The sequence below is a fragment of the Mustelus asterias genome, chromosome 2 (assembly GCF_964213995.1).
Source record: "Mustelus asterias chromosome 2, sMusAst1.hap1.1, whole genome shotgun sequence".
Lineage (NCBI taxonomy): Eukaryota > Metazoa > Chordata > Chondrichthyes > Carcharhiniformes > Triakidae > Mustelus > Mustelus asterias.
Window position 1 is genome coordinate 160,440,705 of NC_135802.1, and position 26,055 is coordinate 160,466,759.

The 26,055-nt window shown below is 41.6% G+C and overlaps 1 protein-coding gene across 5 annotated transcripts in view; it reads right to left on the reverse strand.

Annotated features, from left to right (window-relative positions):
* The window catches only part of LOC144480393 (zinc finger CCHC domain-containing protein 2-like), a 60,784-nt gene that overhangs the window by 27,936 nt on the left and 6,793 nt on the right, over positions 1-26,055 (reverse strand). For 3 of the 5 annotated variants that reach the window (XM_078199819.1, XM_078199804.1, XM_078199798.1), the window contains exons 2-5: positions 13,638-13,743; positions 9,248-9,324; positions 5,304-5,375; positions 1,470-1,582 (exon numbers count right to left, since the gene is read on the reverse strand). In XM_078199819.1, the coding sequence (XP_078055945.1) occupies positions 1,470-1,582; positions 5,304-5,375; positions 9,248-9,324; positions 13,638-13,743 (368 nt within the window). The remainder of the gene's footprint in view (positions 1-1,469; positions 1,583-5,303; positions 5,376-9,247; positions 9,325-13,637; positions 13,744-26,055) is intronic. The other 2 variants (XM_078199811.1, XM_078199826.1) reach the window with 1 other exon arrangement.

The window sequence follows — 26,055 nt, forward strand, 5'->3', positions numbered from 1 at the left end:
GACTATTACTGAAAGTAGAATACTGAAGAGATGTGCTGCCGAAGCTTTTCATCTTGCACTCATCAGGACAAATGCAAAAATGCCAAATTTCAAACGATCACAATTTATACCACAGGAGAAAAAGGGATGAATACAGGACAAAAAACATTGGCAACATGCTTCTCTTTTCAGCAACATTCAAGTTCTGTTTTACCAAGCAACTATCAGTACGAGAAATAGAATCATAGAATCTCTACAATGCAGAAAGAGGCCATCTGGTCCACCGAGCCTGTGCCAACAACAATCCCACCCAGGCCCTATCCCCGTAACCCCATGCATTTATCCTGCTAATCCCCCTGATACTAAGGGGCAATTCAGCATGTCTACAGTCAGACTGACCCACAAGAAAAACGAAACAGAAAAATGTTTAAACAGGCTTAATAAGTATGCAAGACCAGAAAGATAAAGAAAGGTTAAAGATAGAAGAGAAATAACAGATGAAGAAAGGCAAGAAAAACATTGCAGGTCAGAGATTTAATTCCTTACAACATTGCTAACCCCAAAACAGCAGAAGTTAATTTAGGCACATGACCAAAATTAAAGAAAGAATGTCAGCCATGTAAATTCAAAGTTGTCTGAGATATAAATTGATTCAGGCAAGGGGCATGCATCAATGTTTGTTGTGAAAAGTAGGAAATTAGATATTTTAAAACCATGCCTAAAAAGGTGACTGAAAGGAAAGATAATTAACAGGCAAAAGAATACAGCATCCCTCAAAAATGGAAGGAAATCTAGGAGAGAGAGTTTGCCATTCAATCCAACAAGCAGAAAAGCTGGCAGTAGGCGGAGACTCAAACACCACACGATACTGTCGAGTATGAAAATATATACGTGCATGCTAAAAGACTGAGCACATTCAAGGAGGACTTGCTTACAACAGCAAGAACTCAAAATATGCTCACATGGCAAACTACATCAAAAGAGATTCTGCCGTAGGCTCAATCCTTTTAACCGTGGATCTGGAATTAGATTACCAGATCACCCAGTAGGACAAAACGACCTACTCCTGTTCCCAACATCAGAAATGTCAAACTGCTGTCAACGGTAATTCACAAATTTCAAGAGGTAGGAGAAATTGGGAGAGGGACCGGAGAGAAAAAAAACAACGGATGCGAGCAAACACATTTTAGATGTACGAAAATACCAGAATACCATCACTAAACTTAGAAGTTCCACGTTTTCTGCTGGCACCACATTCAAAAACTGGAATGTTTCACTTTGAACAATTTAAGATGAAGTTTTGTTCTCAATGATTAGGTATTGTACGGTGTAGCCACTTGAATTGACTAACCCGAGCTTTAGGTAGATACCCGTAGGAAGGTGAAAATAGCAGTGGGTAGGTTCTATAAAGAGTGAGGCAATCATTATACGATGAGGTAAAATGAGAACTTTCGTGCCATTATTACTTTAATACCAGTGCCCACAGTTACCTTATGATTAACTCCAAATCAGAATGTCGCCTGTCTTCTCTCGTCTGTGAACCGTGGCTTAATGCCCGCAATGCAGTCTTGCCAGAAGTATCAATAGAAAGATCCTTAGGAAGCTGTACGGGAAAACGGTACTGTTTTAGAATCATTGAATACCAAGGGTGGGGACTTGGGTCATGCACAATTAATTCAACCCACCCTACTGGAAACTACCGAGGAACTGCTGCACTGATGTCCTAGTGCCGAGCTATTAACCCCACAACCATCTTCATCTGTGCCAGGTATGACTCCAGTCAGCGGAGGATTTTACCCCCAATTTCCATTTTGTTTCAGATTCCAGCATCCGCAGTAATTTGCTTTTACCATTTTGCTAGGGCTCCTTGATACGATACTCAAGTCAAACGCTGCCTGATTTCAAGGGCAGTCACTCTCACGTCTCTCTGGATTTTAGCTCTCGTTTCCATGTTTGAACCAAGGCTGTAATGAGGTCAGCAGCAGAGTGGCCCTGGCGGAATCCAAACTGAGCATCAGTGAGTAAGTTATTGCTGAGTAAATGCCTCTTGATAGTGCTGGTGATGACCCCTTCTATTACTTTACTGATGGGGTGGTAATTGGCTGGAATTTGTCCTGTTTCTTGTGTACAGGACATACTCTGGCAGTTTTCCACATTGTGTGGAGATGCCGGCGTTGGACTGGGGTGAACACAGTAAGAAGTCTCACAACACCAGGTTAAAGTCCAACAGGTTTATTTGGTAGCAAATACTATAAGCTTTCGGAGCGCTGCTCCTTCGTCAGATGGAGTGGAAATGTGCTCTCAAACAGGGCACAGACAAAATCAAGTTACAGAATACAAATTAGAATGAGAATCCCTACAGCTATCCCTACAGAATCCCTACTGGCTGTAGGGATTCGCATTCTAATTAGTATTCTGTAACTTGATTTTGTGTCTGTGCCCTGTTTGAGAGCACATTTCCACTCCATCTGACGAAGGAGCAGCACTCCGAAAGCTTATGGTATTTGCTACCAAATAAACCTGTTGGACTTTAACCTGGTGTTGTGAGACTTCTTACAGTTTTCCACATTGCCAGGTAGATGCTGGTGTCGCAGCGATACAGCATGATATAGTCAGGCTAGTCACTTCGGCAGAACAGTGGCAAATGGAATTTAACCCTGAAGCGTGACAGCTGTGCATTATCCCCTTAGTGGGGTCAATGACCAGGGGGCATAGATTTAATGTAAAGAGCAGGAGAATTAGAAGGATTTGGAGGAAAATCTTTTTCACCTAGAGTGGTGGGAGTCCAAAACTCCATGCCTGAAAGGGTGGTAGAGATGGGAATTCTCAACATTTAAAGAACATTTAGATGAGCACTTGAAAAGTCTTGGACATATCTTACCTGCCGTTCACACCACACTCCCACTGCGGCAAAGTCAAAGAATTTGGAGGTCAGCCAAATCTCTGCTGCGGTGAGATGGGAAAATCCCACCAGCGTGAACGGTGGTAAGAATACGGCCATAGCAAACACAACTGTGGAACAAGTGCTGAAACGGTGAGAGTAGAATAGTTAGGTGCTTGATAGTCGACACAGACACGATGGGCCAAAGGACCTCTTTCTGTGCTTTAAAACTATGACTATGACAACTGAGCTTTAAAATGTGCTAACTAGAGATGACGACATTCAAGAAGGTGGCTCATCGCCATTTTCTTAAGGACAATTAGGGATGATTAATAATTGCTTGCCTCACCAATGACGCCTAGTTCCTATGAATGAATAAAATATCGTTAACCAGCAGTTTCCATTACATGCCCAAAGTCCGTAGGGTGGTTAATACGCACAGATTTACTAGTTAAAAACTGCTTGCAGTTTTAAGTATTCAGCGCTCATTTTTATTTCTTAATAAATGACCCAGCAACATACTTTCACACGTTTCTTCTCAAATTAGGTTGAGAAAGAATCAAACCAGTTCAACAGGAAACTTCATCAGGTCCAGACTCTCAACCAAAGAGCTTTATCTTGGCACGGGTGTGAAGGCCAAAGAAGCCTTCTATGATCTGAATCTGAAGGTCATATATCTGTACACATATTGCTTCCTTCACATTGTTCTTTGGTAATGCATTTTTCTCTTCAGGCGGTAAAAAAGTCACCTTGGAAGGCGACCCCTGCAATAAACAGCCAGCTAGTTTGTGCTATGAGGCACAGAGAAAAGAAAACTCGCTCTCAAACCCTTGAAAGCAAGATGCCAATTTCAGCAAGTGTCCCCCTTCCTACAGTACCAACATAATACTTGTACTTTCCATATAAATCACCCATATAACAATCTGATGACTTCTGCAATAAACTGGCGACTATTAAATGTATAGGCTTTCATGGCCTCGTAACCCTCACATGCACAACACACAGTCTCTGTCATCTCAAGAGCAAATGAGGGATGGGCAATAAACATCGGCCTTCCCAGCGATGCTCCTTTGAACAAATTTTTAAAAACACTTGAATTGCCACAGCAGGATCTCCGAGACCCTTTTCATACTTAGGCTGAAGAATCTTGGTTAACAAAAGCGCCTTACTTGCATCATTAAAAACTGAGGATGCTCTGACTACTTTCCTCCACTAAGGTAGAAAAGCAGGAGGGAAATAGGAACGGCGGAAAAATACGAGAAAAAAAATAGCATTCATCTCAGCCCACTTAGAGTGCGTAGAATCCCTACAGTGCAGAAGGAGGCCATTCAGCCCATCGAGTCTGCACTAACAATCCCAGCCAGGCCCTATCCCTGTAACCCCATGTATTTACCCTGCTAATCCCCCGACATTAAGGGTCAATTTAGCATGGCCAAAACACCTAACCTGCACATCTTTGGACTCAATCAAGTAAGGTTACCGTACCAAGCCATGTCACATATTACGCAGTGAATACTTTTCTGATCTTTGCTGGTTATCTTTGTCCCGAGCAGTGTCATTTGAATAATTGTGGTTCTAACTCTAAATGAACAGCTAAGACTGCATTCTAAAATGTATTTCACTGATTTTTTTTGGATCTGAACATAAAAAGCAGACCTCAACTGATGATACTTGCCAACATTTTGCACAATGCAAGCAATTTTTAAAATACTACACTAAAACCATCAAATGGTACTGAAATTTGAAAGATTTTATTTGTATATAACAAAACTTACTTTAAATAGGAATTCAGGGTGATAGGAAAGGAATATTAATCTTAAGCTGGGCTGTTCAGTGAGCTAATTCCTGTAAAATCACTGAGCTGTTGCATCTCACCTGTCATTAGAATGAACAGAGTTAAGATCTGGCCTTGATCCCACTCCTTCCACTCCCAAAAAAGGAAGGACTCAATACTCTTAAACATGGCAAACAGCCGAATGGCTTAAGCCTCTTCCCAAACATCAACGACTATTCGGTTCTACTTTGGCTTCAACAAGAGCACAGGTTTCTTGCAAACAAAATGCTTAGTTAAGAAATTGTCTCTTCGAGACACTAGATAGAGTAATAAAAAACAAAAGTTGCTGGAAAAACGTTTCAAGTCCAATGTAACTCTTCTTCAGAACTAGGATTGCTGCCTTCACTAACTGTAGAGAGTTCTGAACAGAACGGTGAGCACAAACACGTCAACAAAACAATAAATAAACTAGGATCCTTAAAAGAGGGGGAATTCAGATGTCTAGTGGGACAGAAATGTATTACTATGTATTAATATTTCCTATTTATTCATATTAAAATTGGTTTGGAACACTAACACCATATGAACAATGGGCAGGTGTCTATGTACCTTATTTCTTCTTAACCCTATCTCGTGGCAAATTTGAAACTTTAGTGTGTAAAAACTTACTTTGGATAAAAATTCCTGCAGCTCCTGGTGTGTTTTCCTTACAGTACTCCGTGTGAGATCTGTCTGCAAGACCTTCAAAGACAATTTTACAAGTGTTGTGAATGATGATACAAATGCAATGTAAAAAAAAAATCAATGTTAACAGCAGAGAAATAAGTCATCCGACCAATGAGTGTACACCAATATCTTTTTTCCCCAAAATCTAATCTCGCATTCTCTTGATCACTATATCCTTAAATATCCCTCTTAAAGCAGCTAAATAATTTCCTTAAAAAATCACAACTTCAATAACAGATTTTGATGAAGACTTTCACATTCAAGCAACCAAAAAAGGATTGGTTACTTAAGCCCACTTAATTATTCTGTGAATGACTTATCCTCTTGTTACTGCCTTGCTGACAACCTATCACTATTCAACTGAATATAATTAATCTCAAAAGATATCCAACAGGTCGATTTTTAAATCTTTACAGCTACACAGGGAAAGGTCCCAAGGCTCTGTTCATAACTATCAATCTTGGAAACAGCACTCTTACAAGTTCAACATTACCCTCCCTTGCTTTTGTGTCCATTTTTCCACATGTGAAACCAAAATTCTGTTTGTCCTTTTACAACAACAACTCTCGTCTTGTGGGCTCCTGCAGCTGGCGTCAATACATGCCAGTTCTGGTTACAGAATTACGCCTCATTAATCATAGAAATCATAGAAACCCTACAGTACAGAAAGAGGCCATTCGGCCCATCGAGTCTGCACCAACCACAATCCCACCCAGGCCCTACCCCCATATCCCTACATTTTTTACCCACTAATCCCTCTAATCTTACGCAACCCAGGACACTAAGGGGCAATTTTAGCATGGCCAATCAACCTAACCCGCACATCTTTGGACTGTGGGAGGAAACCGGAGCACCCGGAGGAAACCCACGCAGACACGAGGTGAATGTGCAAACTCCACACAGACAGTGACCCAAGCCGGGAATCGAACCCAGGTCCCTGGAGCTGTGAAGCAGCAGTGCTAACCACTGTGCTACCGGGTCAGCATCGGGTGAAAACAGGAGCACTGAACAGGGTGCCCCAGAGCTGAGTGTGAAGACATTTCGAATTGTATAATTGTATAAAATATAAAATTACCCAGCTTCAGAAACTCAAACGCTAAGTGGTCAAATTTGTAAACAGTGTCAAGCTAGAAGAGGCAGCGGAACCAGAGAAGGCATCCCTGAAATTACAACGATTTTGATATAATGTGGCCAGTAAACTGGCAGACGGATTTAAGACAAACACATGAAAAGTGCTGCACACAGGCAGGAAAGATAAGCAATACATGTACTCAACAAATAAGCGTCGAAATAATCATAGTGGGTGCGATACATCACATGTACAACCAATGCAATGCTGCAACAAAAAATCAGGTAGAATATTAAACTACACGGTCAAAACAATAGTATACAGGTCAGAAATGACGACCACTCTGGGTAGACTACATCTGTAGGATCACACCCAGTTCTGGACGCTGAAACATAAGGGGAACATTTAAGTACTGCCCGCAGTGTAAAGAAAAGCGACAGGTCTGATCTTTAGTGGCCAAGTTGAAAGGAGAATATTAAAAATCTGTAAATCCAGGCTATTTTTTTGAGGATGTGGGATATGGAAACACAGATTCAGGCAGATAAACAGCAAATGTAGAATTGAAACTAGGAAATTCTTCCTTTCTATTCAAAGTGAACACAGAATTGATTTACAGTACAATTAGAAGGCAAAAGCCTTGCAATCTTAAACAACAAGATGCTAAAATGGAATATTAAAGAACCTGCATTTATACACATATATATTATATATATTTTGTATAGCATCTTTCTCAGTATTAGGAGATCTTAAAAAGCTTTACAGCAATATAATACTTTTCAAGTAAGGTCATCTCTATAATAAAGGGAATCATAATAGTCAATTTAAACCCAGCAAAGTTTCAGAAACAGCTGTGATATAATGATTATATATTCTATTAGTGATATTGATCGAAGGATAAAAGATTGGGGGGAACTTCTCTATTCTTCATGATGTGATCTATGACATCTTTTCAAAGGACACCCCTATGAAAGTGTCAATATTCTCTCAATACTGCATTGAAGTGTCAGTCTAGACTATAGGTTTAAGTCTCTGGGGCTTGGGTGAATAAACTCTGTGTCCTCATTATCCATAACTATCACTTTATTTAGTTCAGCTACTTGCAAATTATAACATGATGATTAAATACATTCACTCGTTCTTGTCAATCTCAAATACTCAACAACCTTTTGTCACTTAATCTAGGACTGTGACCTTTGAAGGACAATTTATTAAAATACAAAATGTCCAGTGGGCCCAGATACCCACTCGAAGTACACGTCTTTAAGAAACTTGAATACAGCTTCTTTAAAAACTTCCAGAGCTAAAAATTCTGATTAATTGCGGCTTCAATTCAAATATCTTTAGGCAACAAACTCCCCTTTGCCTGGTTTGGTTTCATTCAAATCCCTTTGCTACAAAAACATGACAAAACCATCAATGCTGTATCCAGCTCCAAATAACATGGCCATATTAGAGATACATTCCCTTTTTCAGAACTGACAGGTCATTTGATAACATTTTATCTTTGATTTATTCCTCCATTGCAGGGAGTGATGTGCAGGTATACAAAAACCAAACATTCACTAGAGCCATCAATGTCATTTTTTGAAAGCCTTGATTGTTGGGAATTTTTCCCCTGGTAACAAGGATAAGGGTTTCTGCACTACCACAATGAGCAAGGCTACATGCAACCATCTTATATCACATTAAAGATAATATTAATAAGTCATTATTCAATGCAGCTTTGAATGTAGACGTCAAATATAAATCCTTATCCATCCACAATCTTGAATAGGTGGCTATTTCCATTCAACTAAAACAAAATCAGTCCAGTTGGAGACTTGGGCAGAGAAATGTCAGATGGAGTTTAATCTGGACAAGTGTGAGATAATGCATTTTGGAAGGTTCAATGCATATAGGAATTATATAGTAAATGGTAGAACTCTTAGGAGCATTGACAGAGAGATCTGGGTGTACAGGCCCACCGATCAAAGTGGCAACGCAGGTGGATAAGACAGTCAAGGAGGCATATGGCATGCTTGCCTTCATCGGTCGGGGCATTGAGTATAAAAATCAGCAGGTCATGCTGCAGCTGTACAGAACCTTAGTTAGGCCTCATTCGGAATATTGTGTACAATTCTGGTTGCCACACTACCAGAAGGATGTGGATGCTTTGGAGAGGGTACAGAAGAGGTTTACCAGGATGTTGCCTGGTCTGGAGGGTATTAGCTATGAGGAGAGGTTGGATAAACTCGGTTTGTTCTCACTGGAACGACGGAGGTTGAGGGGTGACCTGATAGAGGTTTACAAAATTCTCAGTGGCATGGACAGAGTGGATAGTCAGATGCTCTTTCTTAGGGTAGAAAAGTCAAGTACCAGGGGAGATAGGTTTAAGGTGCGTGGGGAAAGTTTAGAGGAGATGTGTGAGACAAGGTTTTTTTTTTACACAGAGGGTGGTGAATGTCTGGAACACGCTGCCCGGGGAGGTGGAGAGCGCAGGTATGATAGTGGCATTCAGAATGTGCGAGTAGGATGGGAATGGAAGGATACAGACTCCGTAAGTGCAATCGGTTTTAGTTTAGGCAGGCATCATGATCGGCACAGGCTTGGAGGGCCGAAGGGCCTGTCCCTGTGCTGTGCTGTTCTTTGTAAAATAAAATCAACATCAGGTAGAAAGTGAAGGTTCCACAACAGAAACATTAACTTCACTACTGTCACCATTTACAACAACGAACCGGAGTCTTAACAACATTGTTTGCTTTTATTTAAGATTTCCAGCATCGGTTGCATTGTTCTTTTTCTAATATAGAAAAAAAATCAAAGATCACCTATAACTTACATCAAATGTGCATTCCCAGTGGTTGTCAGATCTCTTTTTTGACACAGTTTTAAAGGTAATGTTTTCAATCTGCACACCTGAAAAGAAAAACCAAAGAAATCCTAAGTTGCAAAATAAAGAGTCAATGATCAGTTGGAAATAACTTTTGGCCACTAGGTCGGACACAATGAAATGAAAGCGCAGTCAGCTTGTAAAAAGTTTCAAGTGGGACGTTCATATTTCAGTTATGGGTTGTGAATCAATGGGCCCAGCAAATGGTTTATAAACCATATGTGAGCCCATTCTGGATTTACATTCTAAGCAGTGTCAAATTGAAGTGGCATGACAGTAGCACCACTGACACCAGCCCCTCCCACACCCACCAACTCCTGCCAGAGAGTCTCACACGACTGGACTGGGCCCTGACTGCACGTTTCAATTGGAGCCCGGCACGTATCAAAAATGGAAGTGAGTTTGCACCAATATTGAACTTGAAGTGTTAATTGAACCATAAAAAGGAAACTGATGTCTACCTGAACATTGGAGAATTTTGTCTCCAACTGAAATATTTAGTTTTAGTTTCAATTCCCTATTACTACATCAGAGAACAACTCGACTGTGACATAGTCCCAAAACACAAATCAAAGTCAAGATGGTACTCTAGACCAAAGAGAAAGCCACCAAATTGAACTAAAACCTTAAAAAAACGCTCTACCATTTCTCTCTGGGCTCTGCACTATATCTGTCTGAGAGTCATTGCTACGTCATTGCAATGATACTGCCAACATTCTGGTCAGGAACGAGAGTTGACTCACACCTAAATTGCACTCACTGCCCAAAAAAGAAAGTGATGGTTCAAATGTGTAATCATCAGTGCATTTAAACAAGAGGGAACTTGTTACAAGGTGTAAATGTGAAATAGGAAGAAGAACAGTACAGCACAGAACAGGCCCTTCAGCCCTCAATGTTGTGCTGAGCTTTGCCTGAAACCAAGATCAAGCTATCCCACTCCCTATCATTCTGGTGTGCTCAATGTGCCTATCCAATAACTGCTTGAAAGTTCCTAAAGTGTCCGACTCCACTATCACAGCAGGCAGTCCATTCCACACCCCAACCACTCTCTGAGTAAAGAACCTACCTCGTACATCCCTCCTATATCTTCCACCACAAACCTTATAGTTATGCCCCCTAGTAACAGCTACATCCACCCGAGGAAATAGTCTCTGAACGTCCACTCTATCTATCCCCCTCATCATCTTATAAACCTCTATTAAGTCGCCTCTCAACCTCCGCCGCTCGAAAGAGAAAAGCCCTAGCTCCCTCAAACTTTCCTCATAAGACCTACCCTCCAAACCAGGCAGCATCCTGGTAAATCTCCTCTGCACTCTCTCCAATGCTTCCACATCCTTCTTATAGTGGGGTGACCAGAACTGCACACAATACTCCAAATGCGGCCTCACCAAGGTCCTGTACAGTTGCAGCATAACCCCACGGCTCAAACTCAAACCTCGTTAATAAACGCTAACACACTATAGGCCTTCTTCACGGCTCTATCCACTTGAGTGGCAACCTTCAGAGATCTGTGGATATGAACCCCAAGATCTCTCTGTTCCTTCACATTCCTCAGAAGCCTGCCGTTGACCCTGTAATCCGCATTCAAATTTGTCCTACCAAAATGAATCACCTCACACTTATCAGGGTTAAACTCCATTTGCCATTTTTCGGCCCAGCTCTGCATCCTATCTATGTCTCTTTGCAGCCTACAACAGCCCTCCACCTCATCCACTACTCCACCAATCTTGGTGTCATCAGCAAATTTACTGACCACCCTTCAGCCCCCTCCTCCAAGTCATTGATAAAAATCACAAATAGCAGAGGACCCAGCACTGATCCCTGTGGTACACCGCTGGCAACTGGTCTCCAGTCTGAAAATTTTCCATCCACCACCACCCTCTGTCTTCTGAGATAGCCAGTTACTTATCCAATTGGCCAAATTTCCCTCTATCCCACACCTCCTTACTTTCTTCATGAGCCGACCATGGGAACCTTATCAAACGCCTTACTAAAATCCATGTATACGACATCAACTGCTCTACCTTCATCTACACACTTAGTTACCTCCTCAAAAAATTCAATCAAATTTGTGAGGCAAGACTTACCCTTCACAAATCCATGTTGACTATCCCGGATTAAACTGCATCTTTCCAAATGATCATAAATCCTATCCCTCAGGACCTTTTCCATTAACTTGCCAACCACCGAAGTAAGACTAACCGGCCTATAATTACCAGGGTCATTCCTATTTCCTTTCTTGAACGGAGGAACAACATTCGCCACTCTCCAGTCCTCTGGCACTATCCCGTGGACAGCGAGGACCCAAAGATCAAAGCCAAAGGCTCTGCAATCTCATCCCTTGCCTCCCAAAGAATCCTAGGATATATCCCATCTGGTCCAGAGGACTTATCGACCCTCAGGTTTTTCAAAATTGCCAAGACATCTTCGTCAGAACATCTACCTCCTCCAGCCTATCAGTCTGTATCACACTCTCTTCCTCAAAAACGTGGCCCCTCTCCTTGGTGAACACTGAAGAAAAGTATTCATTCATCGCCCATCTCTTCTGACGCCATGCAAAGACTCCATGAAGTGTTAAGCAACTAGAGGTGATTCTTTCAATTTCACTCACATAATCCATCAGCTCGGTCTTTTGACTGAGTTGCATCATTTTCTCAAAGCAGTGCAACATGGTTTCTTGGTGTACGTAACAGTCAACATTAATATTTAATGAAACCAGAGTATTCTCTTCAATTGGCCTCAAAGATTCCAGTACCCTACTGACAGCTTTGTTCACTAGAGCATTACATGATCTGCAGTTATCTATTGTTAAGTGTCATGACGCCAGAGTAGTTATCGCCTATTGAGACTGCCTCTCACATCGTAAATGATCATCTAATGAGGCAATAAGTAGTCAAGGACAATTCTTCCTTATTTATTAATAACAATGTAAATTATCAATAAGAAATGCAGATCACAATTTAGAATTTGAACTTCAATTCTGGCAAAAGTGAAAAGGATAAGCTAATGCGAGTACTTTCGTGCAAAATATCTAACAATATTACTACATTGCTTGTCAAGAGCTCATCATTTACACAGCTCACCGTCAACCCAAACAACTCAATATTTTGAACTTCAATCTGCTCCTGAGCTCTTCCGGTGATGTAGGAAGCAGGTGAGCGAGTGTGCATCGTAGACTAGCTCTACCAACAGTCAGCATACCTGTCAGACACTAAACCTTGCCCCACACGGTTATGATATTTTATACACTATAATACAGACACTTTCCAACCACTTTGACCTGGTTGAGTTTTTTTTAAAAAAGTGTGTACACACAAATGCACTGAGTAGCTAGGGCAAAGAAAACATGGACAATTCCTTCGAACACCGTAGGGAACCAAAATTGATCCAGGAGATATCACTGATCCTAACTGATGTTAGCAGGATAACTACCCCTTCCATGAGGTTATCACCACCTCAGCAAGGAATTGGTTCAGCTCTTGCTTAAAAAGACACATTGAATCAAATGTTTGCACGAGCAGGCTGGCTATTTCAAAGGTCCACTTTTATTGGAAAAGAATAATCTCACATGCAACCAGGCCTGTTCCATATCAGTTATGAGTGTGAACCCAGGTCCTTCCCTAACCTATCCAGTTCAAATATCAGTCTACATAAACTGAATCCAATGCCTACATTATCAAACCTCAGTCAAATTACCCCCAACTCTGTACCGCTCTCAAGTAGAGAGATCTATTTTCTTGGGCTTATTTGCATAATAGTTATTTAAAACAGGGAATTAATCTTGTGGCCATCCTCTACATCATTTTTAAAATATCAACACCCAATATGAGGTGACTAAAACCGTATACAGTATTCTGAGGCTGAATCAAGGTGGTGTACAAGGACAAAATGCTTTGTGTTTTTTTATAAGGAATAAATTGTGTTGTGGCTATACACTGGAACCCTATTTGCCTTAGCCATTGGTGCACAGCAGTGGTTATGGACCTTTAGACATTGATAAAACACCCAAATCAATTCAATCACTAACTTTAATTATTTTCCCTGTTGGAGGCTTGTACATTTAACCTGCGCATGACAACGTTTTCCAAGTTGAGCATCAGGATCTGAAATTTGTTTTAAAAAACCATTCTGGGTTCATCAGATAATGGTACAGGTTGACAGAAATGCCGATCATTATTACTACAATATCCTCCTGTTTACCTGCAAATGTTTAATCATACCCAGGAAAAATATCCAAATCCTTTGGAAGGTGGTTAATGAAAATACTGGGCAGTTCCGAGTGCAAGAAATTGATTGGCAAGAATAGTGATGCAGTCATTTAAAATAGATCGAAGATTACCTGGTCGCTGAGCAATTGCTTCAGCCCCTTCACAAGATGATGGGGGAGTTCTTTCATAATAGTTATTCTCCGTACCCAAGGAATAGTTTTTCCTGGAAAGACGGTCCTTTAAAAAGAAAATGCAGAGGAAATACACATTACCAAAGGCTCTTTTACAGAACAACAAAACCAATTTTCACAACTTCCTTCCCCAAAAGATGAAACATTTCTTCTAAATAAAGGATTAGTGTTTGTCAAATAACGCAAGCTAAATTTGAAAGGCTGTATGGGAAAATAACTTCCAGGAGTGACATTTATTAACCAGCTAATTGAAGTTTTCTTCAAGGGGCAATATTTTAAAAATGACTTCCCACACTTGGGGCATATAATTTTCTCCCAAATACTGATCAACACAAGATACTAAAAAAATAATTTTATGAAGGCAACAATTTCACTGGACTATTCAGTGGGAGATTTGTTGAATATTAATTTAGTTTCCATGACAAACTATTTTTGCATCATTCAGGTAGGAGATGACAGCTGGCAAATTTTTTTGCAAAAAGAACATTCCATGTCCCTCCACGATATCCCACTTTCTGTACTCTATTGCCCTTGCAATCTCTGTCTATGCAACTATATTTTGCTGGTGACGCTGTCAATGATACTCTTTCCCCATCTCTCAGGCTATCACCTCGTCACTGTAACTGCTCCACTTTGCCTACAGTTTCAACACTTAATTCCCTTTTCTCAGGAAATTCTTGGAATGCATCATCGCGACTGAGTTGCGCATTTGCCTCTCCAAAGGTTCCTTCTGATTTCCAGCCTGGTGCCACCGGCTCACTGCACTGGGGCAGCACTGATCAAAGTAGCCTTCAGTCTTTCGGATTGCGACTGTGGGGTTTTACTATTCTTCACCTCCCTTGGCCACTTCAGTACGTTTGAATTCTCCATTTTCCTTCCTTTTCCACCTCTTTGTTACTGGCTTTGCTTGGTTGCACTTGCATCCATTGCATCATAGCCAGTTCCCTCAAAAATGCTCCATCCTTGATCCACTTTTTCTCTACGCTGCCCCATGGCAATGTTATCCAGGGAGGTTGGGCCAGCTTCTAGGTACACATTGAAACCAAGGTCTACCTTTCCCCACCACTGCCGTCAAAAACAATAATTCTGTGACCACAGGAACTAGAACTTTCAACACTGACATGACCAAAACCACCCCTAAAGCTCTTGACAAAAAACCTAATCAAAATTCTTAATCCCCGGCCCCTTTCAACCACTTATCCAGAGAAAATCCAATGCTGTGTGATTTCAGTGTCGATATCCCACCAACTCGAATTTTTTCAGCCACTTCCAGAAGCAGCTTCTCTTTTCTAGCCTCCCAAACGCGATATAAAGACTGAGTCATCAAAACTTAGCTACCTGCATTCCAGCCCACACTATAGGGCTAAGTGGTTAGCTCATTCAGACAGTTAGCACCTTGATATTCTGGTCATATTGTTTCCTTCATTGTAAACTTCCATCAAAACCTCCTCCACCCAGGTGGATTCTTTTTCCATGAGCTGCATTTTGGGACATTTATTTAGTGGATGATTTAGGCTCACCAAAGTAATTATTTAAAAACACAACAACTTGACACTGGCTGTGAAATGCACAATTTGCTCAATAAGACAATTTAGCTTTTGATTCTTGCTTAGTCTTACTTCAAATAGTACTCATTCCTTTTCAAAAAGACTTTTAAAAAGTTCTCCCACAAAACTTGTTAATGCAAAGCTAGTTAAAAGTCAAGGACAGACAAGTCAGTCGATTTGCCTCAACACACACCGAAATTGCTCTGCACTAACTCGTGCTTGAATGAAACACCATCAGGGTACAAGTCGATGGTTGTGGCTTTTACTACCACCTCTGGAATACAAGCTACTTATCAACCAGCATGTCAATTTGTTACATTACACTTGTTAAAACTAAATCTCCACAGCAGGAAGGTGGGAAGATAAGTCAACTCCTGTCACTGTCCCCAACCTGCCCGACCGAATAGGGCATCAGGTGAAGCCACTCTAACCTATTTCTTGTTTTTATTTACACAATGGGGATTTGCAAAGGAAATTCACAATACAGCAACGACAAATTTAAGGATAACCTAAAACACAGATTCTGCTCATTAGAACAGAAAGGAACAAGATTCGCAAAATTATGAGGTTTTTTTGATAAGGTAAAGTTAATTTTACTGGATTGGTAACGAATGAAATACATTTTAAACCAAACCCTTGACCCCCAACAAAAATGAGGTGGAATTTGCTGGGGAAAAAAAATTCTTTAGGGCTTGAAATATCTAACCAGAAACAGCAGTGGCAGTACAATCCACAACAGGGGAAAAAAACATTTTAAATCAAAAACAATTAGAATGGTATGCAGAAAGACTACAGGGAGGTTTTTTCCAGAAAGTTTGCGGATGAAACAAAGATAGTTGGGAAAGCAAGTGGTGAGGATGACATATGGTCTACAAAGGGATACAGACAGGTTAAGTGAGTGGGCAAAAACTTGACAGATGGAATATAATGTAGGGAAATGTGAAGTTATCCACTTTGGTTGGAAAAAGAGATATGATTTAAATGGAAAAAGACTGCAGAAAGCTGCAGCACAGAGAGATTGGGGGTCCTCGTGCGTAAACGACAAAAAGCAAGCATGCAAATTCAGCATAATAGGAAAGGCAAATGGAACAGTGGTCTTTGTTTCAAAGAGAATGGAGTATGAAAATAGGGAAGTCCTGTTAAAACTATACAAGGCACTAGTTAGCCCACACCTAGAGTATTGTGAACAGTTTTGGTCCCCTTATCTACTGGCATCGGCAGCAGTCCAGAGGAGGTTCACTAGGTTGATCCAAGTATGGAGGGCTTTTCTTATGAGGAGAGGTTGAGTAGGTTGGGCCTGTACTCACTGGAGTTTAGAAGAATGAGAGACGGCCTCAATGCGACAGGGGGCTTGACGGGGTAGATGCTGAGTGCTTGTTTCCCCTTGTGGGAGAGTTTAGAAACAGGTGGTATAATCTCAGAGTAAGGTGTTACCCATTTATAGACTTGGATGAAAGGATCAAATGTTTGATAAATACTGTAAATAGTTGAGACCCCAGTTGTGATCCTGTTTCCCACCTAGTTACAGATTGCCATCCCGAGAATGACCCATTTATCCCAACGCTCTGCTTCCTGTTAACTAACCAATTCCCTATCTATGCTAATATGGTACATCTGACTCTTATTTTGTGTAGTATTCTCCAATGTGTCACCATACCAAATGCTTTTGGAAATCCAAATACACAACAACAGATTTCCCATTATCCACTTGCTACTTCCTCAAAGAACTCGAATAAATTGGTCAAACATGATTTCCCTTTCACAAAGCCCTATTGACTCTGCCTGATTACATTGATTTTCTAAGTGCCCTGCTATAACCCCCTTAATAATAATTCATAGCATTTTCCCTATGACCAATAGTAGGCTACCTGGCCTGTAGTTCCCTTCTTTCAGTCTCCTTTTCAAGTTTATTTATTAGTCACAAGTAAGGCTTACATTAACACTGTAATGAAGTTACTTTGAAATTCCTAGTCGCCACACTCCAGTGCCAATTCAGCTCAACGTACCTAACCAGCACCTTTCAGAATGTGGGAGGAAACTGGAGCACCTGGAGGAAACCCAAGCAGACACAGGGAGAACATGCAAATTCCACACAGACAGTGATCCAAGCTGGGAATGGAACCTTGGTCCCTGGCACTGTGAAGCAGCAGTGCTAACCACTGCGCTACTGTGCTACCCCCATCACTATATTCCAATCTTTCCAGAATCTAGGGAACTTTGCAAGATTACAACCAACGCACCAAATATCACCACAGTCATTTGTTTTTTTAAGGTCCTATGATACAGACCATCAGGTCCTGGGGAGGCAATGGCCTAGTGGTATTATCGCTGGACTATCAATCCAGAAACTTGGCTAATGTTCTGGGGACCTGGGTTCGAATCCTGCCACAACATATGGTGGAATTTGAATTTAATAAAAAATATCTGGAATTAAAAATCTACTGATGACCACGAAACCATTGTCAGAAAAACCCATCGGGTTCACTAATATCCTTTAGGGAAGGGAATCTGCCATCCTTACCCGGTCTGGCCTACATGCGACTCCAGAGCCACAGCAATGTGATTGGCTCTCAACTGCCCTCAAGAGCAGTTAAAGATGGGCAATAAATGCTAGCCCAGCTAGCGATGCCCATGTCCCACGAATGAATAAAAAAATAGAACCCATCAGTCTTTAGTTCTAATAGTTTTCTTTGTATCCCTCCCTGGTGACTGTAATTGTTTTAACTTTCACCCCTTGGATTTGCAAGCATTCCAAGGATATTATTTGTGTCTTCCATAGTGAAGCCAGACATAAATATCTGTTCAATGATTCAGCCGTTTCCTTATTTTCCATTATTAATTCCAGACTCTCTCAAGAGAGAGAGAGAGAGGACCAACACTCTCTTTACTTACTTTTTAAATACTTATTTAAAAAAAGCATGGGTTTCTATAACTATTCTTTTGCAGGATGTAGGTGTCACTGGCTAGGCCAGCATTTATTGCCCAACCCTAATTGCCCTCGAGGTAGTGGTGAGGTGCTTTCTTGAACCACTCCAGTCCACCTAGTGTTGGTACAGCCAGAGTGTTATTTATATTTCTAGGTAGCTTTCTCGCACTCTTAATTTCACCTTCGTTGTTATTCTTTGCTGTTTTTAAAAATTCTGCCCAATCTTCTGTCGTATTACTAATCTTTACAGAATTATACACTTTTTCTTTCAATTTCATACTATCCTTAGTTTCTTTATTTATCCACGGATGATGCATCCTCCCCTTGGGAGTGCTTCTTTCTCACTGAAACGTATCTTTGCTGAGTGTTATGAAATACCATCAACTTCTGTCATTGCATCTCTACTGACCTACCCCTCAACCTAATGTCCCAGTTCACTTTAGCCAGCTCAGACTTCATAGCCTCATAATTGCCTCATTTAAGCTTTTTTTAAAAAAAAACTCGGGTTTTAGACTCTTCTTGCCCTCAATCGGAATGCAAACTTCAATCATGTTTACAATCACCACAAGCTATAGGCTGTTTTACTATGAAGTCATCAATTAATTCTGTCTCATTGCGCAACGTCCAAAGATGTGTGGGTTAAGTGAATTAGCCATGGTAAATGCTCATCCCCAATGAGCTCAAGCAGTGATTACAATAATGTTGGAATAGCATTAAGGCAGCAACAAGGTAAATGCACGAGATAAATAACAATACAAAACAAAGTAAAATAGCGTAACTCCATATCCATGGTATGAAGACCTGGAGTTTTGGGTGGAAGAGATCCAAGGGTCTGTCACAAACAGGGTTAATGTGGAACTGAGTACAGTACTGCCCACAGAATGATGGAAGGTGGCACATGACCCAGACATAGGATTGGTGTGGTGTTGAACAGAGACCTAGACATGGAAATAGTTCCTCGCCTGAACCTTTTATGGTATGTATTAGCATGCCAAGGCGGCATGAAAATTAAATAATCTGAAAGATTCTCATGTTTAAATTCTGTTTTTTTTTGAATGGACAATTGCTGGGCTGATGAAATGGCCTCAGCTGGCCACATACTGGTGGTTCTGGAAAATTTTAAGCAATTCCAATGGACAAAGGCTAAACACATCCATCTCCTGGAATGTGACTTGTACGAACATTCAGCCAGGCCAGCGTAAAGGACTAGTAGACAAAACGTCTGCTCTATCCAGCTCTGGGGAAAGATGGGACTCCTCATCTCCAGCATTGCGCTAATGGTTCCATAGTTGCCTGCCCAATATAACAACGGGGTTTTATACAAAGAGCGGCACAGTGGTTAGCACTGCTGCCTCAGCGCGAGGAACCCAGGTTCAGTGCCCGGCTTGAGTCACTGTCTGTGTGGAGTTTGCACGTTCTCTGCATGCCTGCGTGGGTTCCCGCCGAGTGCTCCGGTTTCCTCCCACAGTCCAAAGATATGCTGGTTGGGTTGATTGGCATTGGTAAATTGCGTCTTAGTGTCAGGGGGACTAGCAGGGTAAATGTGGGGATTGGGGCTGGGTGAGATTGTGGTCGGTGCACTCGATGGGCCGAATGGCCTCCTTCTGCACTGTAGGTGTCTATGATTCAACGTATTCTCTGCCCATTTTGAGCAAGAGGTCAATGACAGCACGCCCTCCATCCTGGACGAGGTCACCATTGCCAAAGGCAGAGCAGCCTTCTCAAAAGTCAATCCACGGAAAGCAACTGGCCCAGATTGGGTACCCAAACGAGCACTCAGATCCTGCATGGGCCAGCTGGCGGGGGTATTCGCAAACATCTTCAACCTCTCTTTACACCAATCTGAGGTCTCTATCTGCTTCAAGACAATGACCATCATCCCCATACCAAAGAAAAGCCAGGCAATGTGCCTTAATAACTATCGTCCAGTGGCTCTGACATCATCATTATGAAGTGCTTCGAAAGATTAGTCACGGCACAAATCAAATCCAAGAAACTACAAAAGGTCGTGAATGTAGCTACAAAGGGTCGTGAACGATGCCCAGTCCATCACTCAAACCAGCCTCTCATCCACTGACACCATCAACACTTCCTGCTGCTTTGGAAAAGCAGCCAACATAATCAAGGATCTCATGCACCCCCAGACATTCTCTCTTCTACCTTCTTCCATCAAGAAAAAGATGCAAAAGTCTGAGGACACATACCAACTAACTCAAAAACAGCTTCTTCCCTGCTGCCATCAGACTTTTGAATGGACCTACCTCGCATTAAGTTGATCTTTCTCTACAACCTAGCTATGACTGTAACACTACATTCTGCACTCTCTCCTTTCCTTCCCGATGGACAGTATGTTTTGTCTGCATAGTGCGCAAGAAACAATACTTTGCACTGTATACTAATACATGTGACAAAAATAAATCAAATCAATCAACACTCATTGGGTTACAGGGATGGGGGCAGAGGAGAGGGCATGGATGGGATGCTCTTTTGGAGAGTCAGCGCAGACTTGACAGGCCGGATGGCCTTGACCTGCACTGTAGGAATTTTATGGTTCTATTAACAGATCCAGAACAGCTTACTCTCTGGTTGGCACTACAATATGCTGTTCTAAAAAAAGGCTACCCTGAAAACACAACTCATCATCTAGGTTACCATTGACAATCTGATGTGTTCAATCTATATGACGTTTAAAATCACTGATTATTGCTGTACCTTTCTTACAAGCTCCAATTTATTTCTTCTTATATACCCTGTCCGACAGTGCAGCTACCATTAGGGAGTCTATAAACTACTTCCACAACTGACTTATGTTTACTAGGTATCTCTACCCAAACTGATTTCACACCGTAATCGTCAGAACCAAAGCTTTCTCCCACTATTGTAGTAATGCCAGCCTTAAGTAACAGCGTGACTCCACTATCTTTTCCTAACTTCCAGTCCTTCCAAAATGTCAAGTACACTTGAATATTCAGGTTCCAGCCTTGGTCCCCTTGCAGTCACATCTCTGTAATCGCTATTAAGTCATACGTATATATTTATAGTTGTGCTAACAATTCATGCAATGTGTTATGAATTCTAGGTGCATTCGAATATGGAACCTTTAGGTCTTTTTTTTGCTATTTTTGCAAACTCTGGCTTTACCTGAACCATGGCCCAAGTACAAACAACTTTTAAGAAGGGTGTAGATAGGTAGGGGGTGAGAAACAGCAGAAAGGTGATGCAATATTCCAAGTCTGGTTGGAGGAACACTGGTGCTGCAACTTCAAGACCAAACATGATATTGCGATGTTATCAGAACAGGAGATTCAAGGCAGTAAATCAGTGAATTTAACTTGAACCTGTGGATCCTAACACCAGCTCTCTCCTCTCTCGAGGATATCCCACATTTGTACCCCTTGCCTAATTAATTACTAAATGCAAAAGTGATTTTTATATTCAAAAAGCAGAAATACAGTTTTAAAGCTTATTTATTAGAGTCACAAGAATCTTACATTAACACTGCGATGAAGTTACTGTGAAAACAATGAAGCACAATTAAAGTTCAGCACCATTGGGAAGCAGAGTATTGTGCATGCACACCTCATTTGCACTGACAGTGATACAGGAATAAGCAGCAATGCAGATTCTTCACATTTTAAATTCCCCCCATGCACCCCCTCTCCTCCTCCTCCCCCCCCCCCCCTCCAAATAGATACTTGACTGCTAAATGTTTACACTGCAGTGAAGGCTGAAGCCTCCCTAACCCCAACATCCCTCACCTGAACAACTGAATTTAAAAAGTGCTTATGCTTTTCACCTTAATCCTTCCCCATCCACCACTGCTGGGGCCCACTTTCCCACATCACTCATGGTCATTTTCCAACAGTGTCCAGGTGACCAGTCTTCACGTGAGATCTGGACAGCGAGTCAATAAACTGATTAGAAACAGCTTTGTACCAAAGCCCAAATGATGCCTCTAATGACACTCAAGCTGAACTAAGTCAGTACTCACTAGATATTGGGCTCCCCAACCCCAGTGCTTCATTCAGATTGACCATGCTAGTCAAAATGTTGTTTCTAAAAATCCTTTCACTGTATCCACTGAATTCTGCTATTTATCTTCCATACATACAGTCATTCATTTTTCATTTTGAACTGCCAACACCAACATAAATGAGGTGGCATGTACAACAGGAGCCAAAAACCACCTCAGCAGATATAGTTTTGAAGCTCCAGCAGAGGTAGAAGGCCTGCCAAGAGTTGAAGGGAACTGGGCGGCAGTGTTGGTTGTTGCAGGCCACCAACCTGCCGGAGAATGAGATTGCCTCTGAGGCGTTATGATCTTGAATCAACTGTACAGATACCCTTTTTTTCTGAACAGCCAGGCATGCTTGACACGCTGCCCAACAACATAAATGAGCCAAAGGTTATGGTGAAAAAGAACAAGCAGCACAAAACCTCCAAATAATTACATTCCCCCAAAGAAATGAACCCTACAGTCCCATTTGCATCTCTTATCTAAGTTTTAAATTCCTTCGCAATGTGAAATACCTCGTACTCAAAAAGACAGTGATCGTACTGTAGTGCAGTGTTCTAGTTTGGTTTTGGCATTTCAGCTGCAGACTAAACATTCTAAATTATTTAATCCAATAGAACATCACCGATATCAGTGCAACCATTTCCTCTCCAGTTTGTTATCTCTCTCACTTGTAGTGGCCTAACAGAACGACCAATTAGTGCAGCATGGGTAATTTCCATAAAAATTGCCCCAATCTTTGTGGTCCAGAGTGGAGATTTTCTGGCATGAACTCAAAATACAGATATTAAAAGGTGAAAGGGCAACATTCCAGTGCAGGGCTGAGCAAGTGTTGCAACATCAAGAGGTGCGACTTTCCACCATCTGCCTTTTTGAGTGGATGTAAAAGGCTGCAAGGCACCATTTCAAAGAAGGGCAAAGAAATTCTCGTCATCATCATGACCAATACTCATCCCTCAATCAACATCACTAAAACAGATGATTTGTTTGTTATTTCATTGCTGTTTGTGGAAATTTGTAAACTAGAATAGTGATTAGACTTCAAAAAGTACTTCATTGGCTGTAAAGAAATTTGGGAAATTCTACAATTTGTGAAAGGAACTGAAAAATAGTCTAATTTTAATTAAATTCCTGAATTCAGAGCAGACAACACGTGATAATTTAAGCACTGTGCTACTGCTTTGCAACGCACATCAAGTATTCAGAGGACAAGCTACAAGAGAATTGCTCCACTAATTTATCAGCTGAAGGTTAATAATGGCACCCATCCTGCTTTATTCAGTCTAACGTTCACAAGGCTTGTGCAGCCAATTTATATAACAGGTTATGAAAGGCAGCAAGTGTCATCATTAAAAGCCACACAATTTGAAATGCAGCAACACCCTTTTTATTTTGTTACATTAATGGAGAACATACACCATTTATAATCTCCTGTCAGAATAACGACACACTTTAGAAATCCAATAAACACTAATCTTTATGAAGATTAAAGCTGCAGATAGTGTCATGATCACTATGAATTTAGAGCACTAAAATACAGTACAGATATTAAGACAGGGAGTAAGCTATTTCCTATTCATTTGATTACTTTAATTTTCCAGCTAAGTAACGATGGACAAAGTCACCCATTTGTTTCTATGATCCGATTCAATATACCATAGAACAGTGGTTAGCACTGCTGCCTCGCAGTGCCAGGGACCTGGGTCGATTCCCGGCCTGGGTCACTGTCAGTGTGGAGTCTGTACATTCTCCCCGTGTCTGCATGGGTTTCCTCCGGGTGCTCCGGTTTCCTCCCACAGTCCGAAAGGCATGCTGGTTGGGTGCATTGGCCATGCTAAATTCTCCCTCTATGGACCCAAACAGACACCGGAGTGTGGCGACTAGGGGATTTTCACAGCAACTTCATTGCAGTGTTAATGTAAGCCTACTTGTGACTAATAACCTGCTTCAGTGCAGGAGGCCATTCAGGCAGAGAGCCACTAGTGACGAAACTGGTTGAATGGCCTCCCTCTGTGCTGTGACTATTCTATGGTGCTGGTTGAGTGAAAAATATCGGGCAGTGTCGTTTCAGTTAACTTCCTCAAAAGTGGGCTGGCACAGTAGTTAGCACTGCTGCCTCTCACACCAGGGACCCAGGTTAAATTCCAGCCTCGGGTGACTTTGCACATTCACCGTGTCTGGGTGGATTTTCTCCGGATGCTCCAGTTTTCTCCCACAGTCCAAAGACGTGCGAGTTAGGTGGATTAGCGGGGTAGATATGGGTAAGATGCTCTGTCGAAAAGTCAGTGCAGACTCAATGAGCTGAATGAGGTCCTGCTGCACTACAGGGACTCTATGATCTTCACAGGTGATATCCCATGGCATGGCTGTGTATCGGAGAATTTCATTGCAGAATTTACCCGAGAAAATAGCAAATTACAGTTTGCCAACAATTACCCATTAGCTTTTCTTTTAATGTAGTCACTTAGAAACTGGAGCTATCCCAATGATCCTATATATTCTGCCCTCAGTAAACTAATTTGTTTTAAAGTGCCACAATATAATTAGTAATACACTAGTAACTCATCCAGTGGTGTAAATATTTCTTAATCTCTGCCCAGACAGAATAAATGTTCTCCGAATATGTCTCTCGGGTTCAAAACGCTTCAATGAATTAACCCTGATGGCACAGCGGTTAGCACTGCTGCCTCACAGTGCCAGAGACCCAGGTTCAATTCCGGCCTCGGGTGACTGTCCGTGTGGAGTTTACACGGACTTCCCGTGTCTGCGTGGGTTTCCTCCCACAGTCCAAAGATGTGAAGGTTAGGTTGATTGGCCATGGTAAATTGCACCTTAGTGTCAGGATAAATTAGCAGGATAAGTACACGGGGTTACAGGGATAGGGCCTGGGCGGGATTGTCGTCGGTGCAGGCTCGATGGGCCAAATGGCTTCCTTCTGCACTGTAGGGATTCTATGAAAATAGGCCCGAATTCCAGGCCTCAGTATAAACCATTGGAGTTGTGATTTTGAGTGTCTGCCCCAGGATGATTCACAGAAGGATGAACAGTTGCTGAAGGGTAGAGTTTATTGAAGGATTTCACCATACCAAAGCTGGGGTATTCATTAGAGTGCTCCAGTTATATTGTGACTTTTGTTTGCTCCCAAATCACGACTGGGCTCTGCGATACAATCAACAGTTGAATATCCCACCATCACTCACTGTACAGCTTCACATCTGAAAAATTGGATACTATGTCCTGGAAATTACTGGTAACTGAGGAACTGAACATTAACAAGCATTCAATACCATCAGGGAACGAGAGAAACCTGCTTTGCGCAGAGATGGACATTCTGACAAAAAAAAAGGAATTGCCTATATCAAAAGCCACCCTGCATTCAAGGACAACTTGAGCTTCTGCAATTGTGAATGGGTGCAATTGTGCAGACTGCAAAGGCTAGCAATAGACTTTGGGCATATTCCCTCCAAAATAAATATCAGGTCAGAAGCTGAGATATGGGAGGTGGTACTTTCAAAAAGAGGCGCAACTGTTGTAGTTCTGCTGATAGAATTTCTACCGGAAAAGAAAGGGTTGCATGTGTTTCACAACCACGCGATGTCTCATAGCTCTTTACTGGGAAGGAAGAACTTTTGAAATGTAGCAACACTAGAACTAGGAGCAATTCAGCCTCTCGAGCCTGCTCCACCATTCAATATGACCATGGTTGATCTCAGTTCTAATGGCTGATCAAACACAAACTGCAATATGATAATCAGATCATCTGCTTTTTGCTGATTTAGGAATATTATGATGTGGAGATGCCGGCGTTGGACTGGGGTAAACACAGTAAGAAGTTTAACAACACCAGGTTAAAGTCCAACAGGTTTATTT